Here is a 12,487-nt window from a genome sequence, read left to right on the forward strand (position 1 = left end):
CCTGGTTCAAGGACTAAATAATAAAAAAGCCAGCAAGACGAGCACCTATTAGTTAGAAAAAATGTCAAAGGAGCAGGTCCTCAATATAACTCCCAAAAGATGGCTAAGACCGTTGTTTCACTAATGATTGCCAGCTATAAGTGCTGGCCCGCAGTTAATCACTTCAGTTAGGTAAGCCATTCCTCATTAAAGAAATGCAAGACGCACGTCATCACAATTTGAAACTAAAGAGATCAGTGGTTAGAGCTGGTATTCAGTAGGAGATTTGTTTTTGAATCCTTACCCACCCAGAGCTGGAGCCTCCCCCGCCATGTGCCAGGACAGTGGGACACACAGGGCAAGGAGGGGGATTCCTGATCTCCCCTAGCGTTGATGCTAAGGAGAATAATCAAATATTCATTGAAGTGAGGACTTGACCTAACTCATCCACATCTCTGATGAATGCCCTCATTACCAGACTACAGAGTCATATTTCCTCTCTTTCTGTCCAGATGCATACTTAATTTTTTAGGCAACGTGAGGAGAGCTCCAAACAGGATGACTGAAGGAAGCGCACTCTCGCATATATAACGTCTCGGTGGTTGGAGCGCTCTGCTGGCAGAGGGGAGCAGGAGGCTCAGCCCAAGCTCCTTCTTCAGCGGGAGACAACCGAAGGGCAGCCTCACTGAAGAGTGAATTTTCCAGGGTGGAACCAGCCAGGTGGCTAAACAGGAACTGCGTTGATAAAATGCAAATGAAGTACACAGATCTCCTCTTTGCTGTCTCTCAAGTACAGTCCAGTCCAGGGAATGGGCTGGATCAGGCACTCCAGGAGAGAGGGGATGGATGGATGAGCTGTTTTGAGATTTCTGGGTGGCTTGGCTCCCAGCCGCTCAGGGGCATTAAAGCCGAGGTACATGTTGGGTGGGCAGAAACCTGGATGCCAAAGAGCCTCTTGCTCTTTGTACACTACAGTTTTAGACACGTTTAGAGGTTGCCTTAACATTTAACATTCTCTTGGGTAAACGTATATAAATGTTAGGGGTCTAAGTGGACCTAATCCTCAGTGTTTCTAAAAGGCTTGCTGCTTCAAACCCTCACAAGAAACACAGGATCCCTGGTGCTTCATTGAGCTCAGTCCAAGACTGGCATATGGTTTTCTCTTTGTTCTTTTGTGGACCCCTCAGTGACTCTTAGGGCAGTTCCAAGTGTGAATCGATACCTGTAGAGTCTTTCGACTACGCTATGTAATTCCTGATGGGTATGACAGTCCTGTTAATTAAAAACATAATTTATCATTTCAGATTGACTTACTAGTGGGCTGTTCCATATCCTTTTGTCTTGGTAAAGCCTATTGATATTGCAACCACTAGTGCTGGTAAACCTGAAAAAAAAAACCCAAAACGGTAATAACCATTAGCTGCTGAGCAAAATATTGCTGTTCTGCCTGGACAAAAAGCGACAGGGCATGATAATGCAAAACGGCCAATTTTACATGGAATGAATCATTTAATGAAGCACAGTGCTATTGCAGGATTTGTTTTTCTGAAGCACTGGCAGGGAGGAGGACACTGTTTTCTGCCCACGGTGTACCACTTTCATGTAGCTAAATTACTGGTACATTTGACAGGTCTTAAAGTGAACTAGGAAGAGGATTCATGAATATTCAGTAAATTTTTTTTCTTGTTTTATTTTGATTTCTTGATATTACACCACTTTGTTGAAAATCTAAAATTTTGTTAAATCGTATTTATAAAAGAATGCTAAAATATGCACCAGCATAGCTTGAGCTTGAGATAAAGTGGAAAGGCTCCTAACCTAGTTTTCTTTTTAGTAACGTGCTGTCTACTATCTTTCAGGTTTGCTGAAGAAAATGATGATATCCCTGACACTGTCGCTGCATTAAACATTTCATTCCTAGGATTCTGAGGAAATGAATTTACGGACTTACCCCATCCAAGGCACAGGAAACGCTTCCTTATGAGCCGTGTCCTAATTTTTCCAGTAACAGCCATATATGACTGCCACGCTTCTGTCAAAACCCAACAGAATGAAGCTAAGAAGAAGAAGTGTAAAAATGCGGTGGTTGTGGTGCAGATGCCCTGCAGGGAGCAAAGAGAAGCTCATTCTGAATACTTAGGGACACTCATTTCTCTTTTCAATTCAAAGAGTTGTCATATTCTATCATCTTGACCTTTATCCTTAGCATCAATTCCCCCTTTATGATGTGATGGCCAGAAAGAGAGAGAGAAAGAAAGAGATGATGATGGGGATTAGGTAGAAGAGGTCTTCACCGTTTTCACAACACAGAGTGTGCAGAGAAGGAAAAAGAACACAAAATAAATCATGCCACCAGATTTTCTCTACACATTTACTTTGACCATGGATCATCATAACACCATTGTGGTAAGCAAAGTTACAAAGTTACTGATTATAAAATCTCACAGAGGTGAATAAAGAAAATGTGGGGATACAAAGCTCCCAATTGCCTTTTTTTTTTCCTCAATGCAGGAAGATCCAGACTGTAAATCTGAATCTTAGGCAACAGATTAAGTTTGATTTATTTATTTATTTTAATTTAAATCTTATAGAACGTTAACCTATGAGAATATACCATCTGAGATCTTTTTAGTCAGGTTTAAGTATCATAACCTTAACAATTACCCTGGATATTGTTTTTATGAGTGTCAGTCATTTGTCATGTGAAAAGTATTTTGAGCACATGCAATTGGCTTTCTTTTGTCACTGTAGCCTTTAATTAAACTTGACATTGTAGCTTATATAAATGAGCTTATTGGCATAAATGATGATCTACCCTCCACTGTGTTGCTTAAAATGCCAGTTGCAAGCTATAAAATGCAGTGTGCATTGTACCCCAGAACTAAAACCACACCAGTCATGTTGAGAATATCCTTTTCACAATTTATCCTTATCACAATTTGAAGTGTCAAAATTCTATCAAGGTTAAAAAATAAATATTTCACACCCCCAATATTAACAATACAAGGTACTAGTTGAGAAATGTAGATATCATTTTTAGGATTAATTCTTTACGCAGCATACATATAATAGCTACTTACATGCATGTAATAAAAGGCTAGTCTTTTTTTTTTTTTTTTTACTAAAAACCTAGTTCAGCAAACTATTTTGGGAGAAAATATGCAAGTTCCTAATTATATATAGATGCTTGCATATGTTGTTGAATCAAGGCGGGTAGCTACAAAAATTTGGGAAGGATAAGATATATATGACACAACAGAGGTTTTTTAGTTCATTTCATGCTCCTATTTTCTTTCAGTTCTTTTTATTTCAAATTTTCTCCTGTGTTACTTTTCCCAGATTGTTATCTGAACTCAATTGTGTTGGTTCACTCCAATAATTGTCTCAAATACATAGCTGATAGCTGATATCAGCTGATATCAGCATTAGTTGATATCAACCTCTGAACTTTCAAAAAGTTATGCACTTGAAGAGTCATTTCCTTCTACCAAGTTACAGATGTAACAAACACCTTGCTTTCTAACCTTGGGTCAAATTGTCTGTTTAAATCTAGGGAAAGGGGTTCTATATAATTATATGCAAGAGAACTATTGTTTATTTTTTAAAAGAGAAGAATATAAACTGGAAAACAACAGCAGGTCCTGAAAATGCACTATTCATTTCATCCTAGATTTTGCCATTAATTCTTATGTTTAAATGTCCCTGAAGTATGTGGATTCATAAAATCTACCCTGTTAAGCCGAACTGATAGCAGTATTTCCTGTATATGAGAAAGAAATACTTATTTAAAATGAAAGCTATGCAGTGAAACACACAATAAATAGAATAGAAAACACAGAAATGTCCTCTTTTTTACTAGCTGCCTTATATGTTATGAATTCCCACTATGCAACTTTAATTTGCTTTCCCATCAATGTTTTTGTAAAGCTAGCATGTTCTGTTGGACTGAGAATCTGGCAATAAAATTGCTTTTGAGGAATAGTACAGAACCTGTTAGGGAAAAACTGCATAGGTAAAACACAGTATTACCCTGAAAAAAATGTGAATATACTATTTCCCTTATAAATAACGCAAATACAAACAAATCCTGATCTTTTTGGTGAAAACATTGCTAAGTCTTATGGCTGACTCAGTACAGACTGTAGGATTTAGTTCATAATTTATCCCCTGTACCAAAAGAATGATAGATGATGATAATCTGAGACAAATGTTGACACGGCTGTTGTGGAAGGAAGAACTGTGATGGAAATATTAATCACGTTGATCACAAAATGAGAAGACAGAAGCAAGTTTTGTAAGAAGCGATCTGTGCTCTGGCTGGAATACATGACTGCTGATTATAACTAACTCTTCTGTATGGCAGACAGGGGTCTTTAATGAACACCGATGGCAAGTCTGTATCACTGATATAACAGCGTATTTGCATCACATACCATCAGGAAGATGCAAATCAGCCTCAACGCACCACCTAACAACCGATGTGGGATTGTGATGACAGAATCATGTTCAGGCAGTGCTTGAAGTGAATTCAGCCTCCCTCCTTCCCCAGCCAGAGAAGCACTCCTGGCAAATGAATCTCCACTCTCCCAGGTAACGCCATGGGCTCAGCACAGTTGACCAATACCCCCCCCCCAGAAATCTGGTTTTTATGTACTTCTGTATTCCTCCCCTTTGATAAAAAAATAAACAAGCAATGCTGCGCTGTCTGGGAAAGTGCTATATCTGGGAAGTCTATTTCCAAATTGGAACCAAAATTCATTTTCACCAAAGGCTGTTGTTAAGTGGAGCATTGTGTATCTCTAGCCAGGGAGCCATAATTTCAGCAAGTACTTTATGAGTGGTTTGTTCTTTCTCACCAGGCCATGAACTACTCCCAATCTCTCCTTCTCCCTCTCCTCTTCTCCCTCGCCAAGGGACCACCACCTCCCCTCACCTTGCTGCTCATCCAGCAGCATCGCTGAAACCTTGTGGCCTATCACTCACAGAAAGCCGCAGTCTGTTAACCTGTCTGCACCAAGAGATCGTGGTACGCACCTTCCCCTTTGCTTTAGGAGAGGATGTTTCTTACTTGTTCCTAACTCTAGTTTATTAAAACTCACTGAATTAATTACCTGTGCTGAGCACCTGTCAACTTGCAACAAAATTAATTTCAACAGCCTAATTTATTCACTATTTCTTCAAGCTTCTGAAATTAAGTCAACTCTGTTACTCTAACCTCCTCTTCCTCCTATTGCTGTTGTTCTCAGCTCCCCATATTTAATTCCGATTACAAGTGGGGGAAGGGAGCTTTTCTGTCCTCAGAATACACAATTTCATGAGGGTTAATTGAGCTTCAAGTGTTTAACTACCTTGAATATCTAAGTAAGACCATTCATCTCTTTTTAATAAACAATATATCATTGAAAGCAAGAGCTCACATCAGGTATCAAATTATTTCCTTCTTTCATGCTTGTAGGAAACCCACTCTGAATGAGAGTACACAGCTGAGAAATGTAAAAAACAGTGGAAATTCAAAGCTATTTATTCTAGGAATTAATATTTTAAATGTAATAATGATGAATAATATAGAGCGTATTTGTCCATTTTTATGGCCTACAAAAAGCAGGTCATAAATGCAACCTCAGAATAATCATTTATCATTATTTTTGAAGCATCTTGTTGTTGTGTTGTGTTTTGGTTTTTGTTGTTTTGTTTTTTTTTTTTTTTAACATAATAGTGTTTCTTTTAATAGCGGTGGGAACAGATCTTCCACACAAAGACAGAGGGATCAGTAAGGACACCTGATTTGTTTTCTTGCCCTGAAACACGTTCTTTTTCCTTCAACAAACTAGTTGCCTGTCTCTGGGTTCTGATAAATAGTATAAGAATCAAAGCTACTGGAAAACAAACATGAAAACTGAAATCTGTGTTGGTGATAGCAAAATGGTTAGGGCTAAAATCCAGTAAACTGGATTATGTCATGAAATAGGAATGAAAACCAGTAGAAAATCATTTAAATAATAAAATTTCTTGCAGATTAACTGAAATCTTCCCCTTTGCTCTGAGGACATAAGCCTAAAGAGATAAATTAAATGAGTGCTAATTTTATTCTTATGAAGTTCTGACCATGCACTGAATACACAAACAAAGAGCCCTTTAAGACCACAATAAAGAATAAATGAAACAAAGAACAAATAAAACAAAGAGAATGCAAAGGACGTAGCAAAGGGCAGAAATATAATTCTATGCCAAAACTGATATATTTTATTGGTTTTTTGTTACTCTCAAGTCCGCAGCTATAAAACAGTTTATCTTTTCATTCTTTAAATTAAGAATACAACTTCATAAAGGAAAATACTGCTTATTATTCTTAATTTGATTTTTTAAAAATTATTATTTATTTTTAAACCGATTCACACATTACAGTACCTTTTTTTCAGGAACAGCAGACTGTCAGAATACAGGGATACAGTATACTCATCAGATAATACTGAATTCTAGACTAATACTAATTTCTAGAGTATACTGCCATGAAATAGTATATAGATTTTCAGAGGCTGTGGAACAAAGAAGTAAGGGCTTGCATTTCAGGAGTGTTTTCCTGGAAGGGGGACAGATTTTTCAGTGACAAAAAAGTATGGCAAGGAAGGCTGTCTCTTCAGTTGTAAACATATTTGAAACTGTTAGTATATTAAATGCCTGAGAAATCATAGCTGTAAGACTTTCAGGTTTCTCTTCCAGGATCATTAATATTACTGGCACTATAAAGCTTTGAAGGCACCATTTCATTTAAAAAATCCCACGTTCTTTTCTTTTGCCAGGCTCAAGTACTGCTAACACAACTTGTTCAAGCAAAGAATTCAGGAAATCTGGTACCCATATTGAAAATAGCAGTATGGTGGAAGGAATTGTTCTAAAAGAATGTTATTCATATTTTAACCCAACAGCTATGAAACGATTTACTTTAATTAGCTTACAGAAAAACTTTTAGATCTAAAAATCTTCTCCATCGTCCTTAAAAGTTGAAGGCTCAAGTGGTTTAACTTCATTAGAGTGTGTTCTGATATCTGACATGATAACCCAAAATAATTAGCATTTGACTTCATGAGCATTTATGTGAAGAGATATGCACAGTTAATTATTATACTGCAGGATTTTATATGTGGTACAAGACAATGTGAACAGTAACCTTTACTTGAATTTTTAGAGCAAGCTTATTTTTAGTGCACCTTTAATGCGTTTTGAGTAGTTATGGGAACTCCTCACAAAGATAATGAGGGATAACTAAGGACACTCAATTTTTTGTCCTTCTACTCAATCATTTTTGTTTACCCGCAACAAGCAAGATGCCTTTCTAGGTTCTGATAAATAGCTTATAAGCTGGCTGTAAATGACCCAGCTGTTTCTGTAATTCCTTTGGTTTACTTTGCGACTACAGTCTCACAAAGGACATCTATATCATCAACAGCACTGCAATGCCACTGGAAGATATTTTCAGTATCAATTTTTGTTGTTTTGGTTTTTTTTTTTTTTGGTATCATGTGCAAATTATCACAGCAGTTGCTAAACTTTGGGGCCACTACATGTGCCCAGTCTCAGGCTGCAGTGTAATTTCTTCAGCTATTTTCATTTAAGGTTTCTTTGTCTGTCACATCTTGTCTTCTCTTCTGGAGTCTGTCCTCTTATCTGACAGTATAACCCCAGTGATCATACTGCAGTGCTCTAAGTGTGGCTGAAAGAAAACATACTTTAAACTGTAAGTTTTCTCTGCATTTATGCTTTCCAGACACACTTTAAATATCTGTTTTTTTATTTTCATCTAAAGTTCCTCTAGATGTTTTACTGACAGATTCAATTCCCGCTCCTCTTTTTTCAACGTTTACCTCAAAGATATTTCTGAAAATTACCTCTCTGTGAGTAAAGTATTCACAATCTTTATTGACGCTTACTTACAAAGAAGACCAGTTAGAATGCCCCCCATTTTTTCCCCGGTGCTGAGTCCAGCAATAGAGGTGCTGTTCATATCTGATCCACAAACAGTGTATGGCGCCTTCTTTTCAGCTTCTGCCCTTTGCAGTTCTTTTTCTTAAAAGTTCTCCTTTGCTAGTTGTCATCTCTGTCACTCCTATCAATAACCTCTGCATTTAAATTTTATACTATATAGTTGTACTTTACATCCCTCACTTATTTCTATAAAGACCTGATGGTTTTTATCCAAACTAATTCCTCCGCTAGCCATTATTCTCCTTCAGACCTTGTAATGCACATAGTACAAAATATTTCTAATAACTTGATGTGAAGGGATAATCTTCTGGTTTGGGGATGGAAGAGAATGCATGGAAGCTTCTTGCTGCATTTGCAAACCTTCCTTGCTCTGTCGTATGGCAGAATCTGTCTACACTAGTAACAGTAAAGGCATCCTTTATGCACTGGCATGTGTTCCATGCTACTAAATTGCTATTTAATTCCTCGGCACAATTTAGACCTGGGCCAAAGAATGCTCTCCCAGCCCAGCCCCAGACTGAAGGAGAGCCTGGGCCAGGAACTCTGCCTGACCATCAGCTTGCACACAACTACCCTCCTGCCTTGGAGGGCTCAGTTGTAGTGGTTGCGAGCCCTGTGCTAGTTTGCCTTGGGGCTATTGAAACATTTGTGGCTCGTTTTGGTTATTGGTTGGGATAGAGGCAAGAAGTCCAGCTGGATAATTCATAATATGCTCAGCTATTACTAAAATATGCGACAGTGGAATTAATTCCGTGTTGTTTACAGCATTCTCTGGAGATTGTCAGTGCAGTGCACAGGTTTGTAATGTGTTAACTCCGAACTGCTTTCTTGGTGCCATGCCTATTGTAAATTGAAAGCCAGCTGGAAGACAGTTTTCATACAGTTTCCCTACGCTTACACTCATTTTAGTCTTCCTCCAGGTTTTGGATTGTTATTGCTAGGTTATATTCAAGTAAATGGGCTCAGAACAAGCAGCATCATAGAACAGGTTACTCAGAGGCAATTTAATTTCTTCGATTACAAAACCTGGCAAGGGAAGCTCTTCCCTTTTTACCTTTATGCTGTGAACTTGTATGTTTTTCTGTGCAGGCAGGAAATGAAGGAAAAGGATCCTCGAATTGTTTAGAGGATTAATTCAAAAGTCAGTGGAAAGACTCCCATTAATTTAAGTGGATTTTTTATTGGGCATTACACCTACAGAATAGAGGATGAAAGGTGCACGAGCAGAGACTTGTGATCTTGCTTCTTATCCTAAGTGTTTTAAATGTTTACAAAGTATTGGATGAATATTTTTCTGGTAAGTGAATGTGGCCTACTTCACATCACGATTTTATTCTGTTGGCTTTGATGTTAAACACTTTAAACAAGGTAAATGTCAACTCTGTCAGGACAAAATAACTTAGTATTTTAACTGTCCTCACATGAATGTGTTGTGAAGTTTATGAAGCTCAGAAAGGCAGGTTTTCAGGCAAACATAAAAGAAAATAAGAAGCCCTTTAAACACTGAAGCATAACATCATTTTAAATACAAGTTTTTCAACTTCTTCCTGACTGATTAATCTCTATTTGCTATCACTGTTTTGTAACAGTGATGTTTCACTGTGCCAGAGAACACCATTTCCTAGTTCTCTTCTTTTTCTTGTACTTGGGCGCTTTCTTTTTCCGAAAAACTGACCCTTTTGAGTGTAAAGTGATAATGCTCACTTCAACAAAAAAAGAGGAAATCACTGGCATGCTTTGTTAAAAAACCTCTTCATTACTGAGCTATTGAGGAATGACAATTAAAAAATTAAATTGAAGGTGATGCTATCCTGAAAACTTACTCCATATAAATATCTTTGTGAGGTTTTACATTACCAAGTCTGAAAGATTTTATATTTAAAGATGAATAAAATAAAGATTTGTGGATAAAATATAGTTGTTTTTTTTTTTTATTTATGGGCAAGGAAATTCAACCTGGTCTCTGAAAACCCTTGGAGAATTGAAGTTCTTATGTTCTTGAACATCACTGAGGGTAAGCAGAACTGAGGGTGCAGTGTGAACATAACGGACTGGATTGATATCAATAAAAGTGCAATTTGGCCTGAAAAGTCTCTGAAACTGGCTGTGACATAGGAAAAAAGACAATGCATGCTGGCTGTCAGAATGGTTCTACTGGGCTGTCAGAAATGATTCTATTTTTTTGGGAACTACGCAAATTAAGACGGAGATTATGGATAAACAGTAAACAGGCTTCACTGATGTTATTACACTTTGGTTTTCAGGACAGTTGTTTTTCAGGAGTTGTTTTTAGACTCTAAGAATTCCATACTCGTTTTATGTTAAAATATGGAATGTGCAGTGTGCTCTCTTTAAATGAAGACAAATGCTCTTGGCAGGTTTGAAGAGATATAATAATGAGACAACTGCATTAACAATGAAGCAAAAGCTGTTTGGTTATAACATACAACAATGTGCTTTATGTTTATTTCAACTTATTACATAAATATATCCAGATTTTTAGACCTCCCTTTGGGTGGTTGCAAGTAGAAATATTTGGTTGCATTATCATACTAATGGCTATACCTGTTTGCAGAAGAATGAAGGATACAAGAGCCAACAGTCAATTAGAGTGATGAGCGACCCATGTGAGAGTGTTCCAAAGGTCCTGGGTCTTCCTAACTTTAATTTATTTAAAAGTTCACTGTAAGGGTTGTGTGAGCAGCTAGGGGCAATGAGCAAGGATTGATAATGAAGGGGTGGCTAAGCTAAGCACAAGGGTTGCACATGAGTCAGCAATGACTGCAGCTGAAGAAAAGAGTAGTTCAGAGCACAGTTGAGAGGGAGTTCCTTATGGAGATCTGAGAAAAAGAAGAGGAGGTGTCCAGGCACTGACAAATGCAAGGAATTGAAGGAGCTTCCTTGAAGAGGCGACATAATATAAGAGGGTTTACAGAATGGATACTGATATGTTCAAGACATTGGAGCCTGATACACGAGACTTCGAATTCCTACAGGAGGATCCAAGTACAGCCAGTGCACACTGATGTCCCAATGGAAAAACTACCAGGAAAAGCCCTCATTGGGTAGACAGAAAATAATGCCTTGTGATGCTCTTCAATGCTACATGGGTGAAAACTTCTTGTCAAAGAATTTTTTCTCTTAGGAAAATGTGATTGTCACATACTTGAGTATCTCTGCTCTTAAATTAGATCATCTGTTTGCTGTATTTTAAATTTTGATCCCATTTACTAACAATAAAATTGCTGTAATTTTAGGGAGTTCCCACAGCAATCAAAATGATGACTAGAATGAGAAGTTCAACAACAAAGCCTGCAGTTGCCTTTCACTTAGTCTGACTGTGATGATTATAATCCTGCCATATGAAAACGGTCCATCTTCTTGTCTGGTGTATTGGTGTCAGCAAATATTACTTCTCTACATAACTGTAAGAGTTCCACCTCTTTACATTATTGACTGAAACTATTGGAGCAAGAGCTTTGCAATGTTATTACATTACCATGTCACCTACCCTTATTGTTTTTATGTTTATTTTTTAATCACAGCTGTATATATAGGTCTTGAGAGTCTTTATATAAGAATAATGTAAACAGGAAAAGGATGCTTTTGCCCCTAAGAGCACCCTCAGTTTCAAGCATTCCCAGTTTTCCTCAAAGGACAGCGTCTTACAGGATTAGCAGTATGGGGAGAGATGAGAGATTGTCCCTTTTCAGAGAAGTAGTTTAAATCCAAATTAGAAATAATCCAGGAAAGACAGATAGCACCTACATTACTGTGGTCATCCAAAGTCTTCTCATACCACATAACTTCAGTTTATTTTTCAAAAATAACTCATAAAGTCAATTTTTTAAAGATATATTATGGCTACATCTATTTGTACTTGCAAACAAAATGGGTTAGAAAGCATTCACTCATCCTGCAGCCAGCTGGAATGATACAGAATGTGTCTATATTAGTAAATTTTTTTGTGCTCTAAAATAAGGTGGACACATCCAAACAGCCTGCTGTCACTGGTCCCTGCCAATTCCAACTCTCCCGAACTCAAGGCATTGACTGGGATAATGCTAGTTAGTGTGGGACAAAATTGTGCCAGGAGGCATGCTAATGCTTCAAGATTATGGATGACTTCATGCCAACGCTTGGGGTCATGCCCACCTACAGAGACATTTAGAACATTTTGGCTTTTTTCTCTTATCCAGTAAAACATGTGGTGGGCTTGAGCAAATGTGGTGGGCTGACTTTGACCAGCAGCTAAGCACCCACCTAATTGTTTGCTCAGTTCCCCAGCAAGATGGGGGAGAGAATCGGAAAAGCAAAAGTGAGAAAAACTTGTGGGTCGACATAAAGACAGTTTAATAAGTGAAGGAAAAAAAACTGCACCAAGTGATGCAAAGGCAATCACTTACCACCTCCCACCAGCAGACTGTTGCCCAGCCTGTCTCCAAGCAACAGCTACCTTGGAAAGACAACCCTCAGTTATGCTGCAGAGCAGGTTTTCATATGATATGGAATATCTCTTTGGTCA

At 37.9% G+C, this 12,487-nt stretch overlaps 1 protein-coding gene across 1 annotated transcript in view; it reads right to left on the bottom strand.

Moving 5' to 3' along the window:
* ADGRB3 (adhesion G protein-coupled receptor B3) overlaps positions 1–12,487 on the bottom strand; it is a gene marked incomplete at both ends in the record, with an annotated part of 480,039 nt that overhangs the window by 43,101 nt on the left and 424,451 nt on the right. The window contains 2 exons of the mRNA XM_082480895.1: positions 1,294–1,363; positions 1,931–2,081. Of these exons, the coding sequence (XP_082337021.1) occupies positions 1,294–1,363; positions 1,931–2,081 (221 nt within the window). The remainder of the gene's footprint in view (positions 1–1,293; positions 1,364–1,930; positions 2,082–12,487) is intronic.

This window comes from Vanellus vanellus (genome assembly GCF_965231255.1).
Source record: "Vanellus vanellus genome assembly, chromosome: 3".
NCBI classification, from domain to species: Eukaryota; Metazoa; Chordata; class Aves; order Charadriiformes; family Charadriidae; genus Vanellus; species Vanellus vanellus.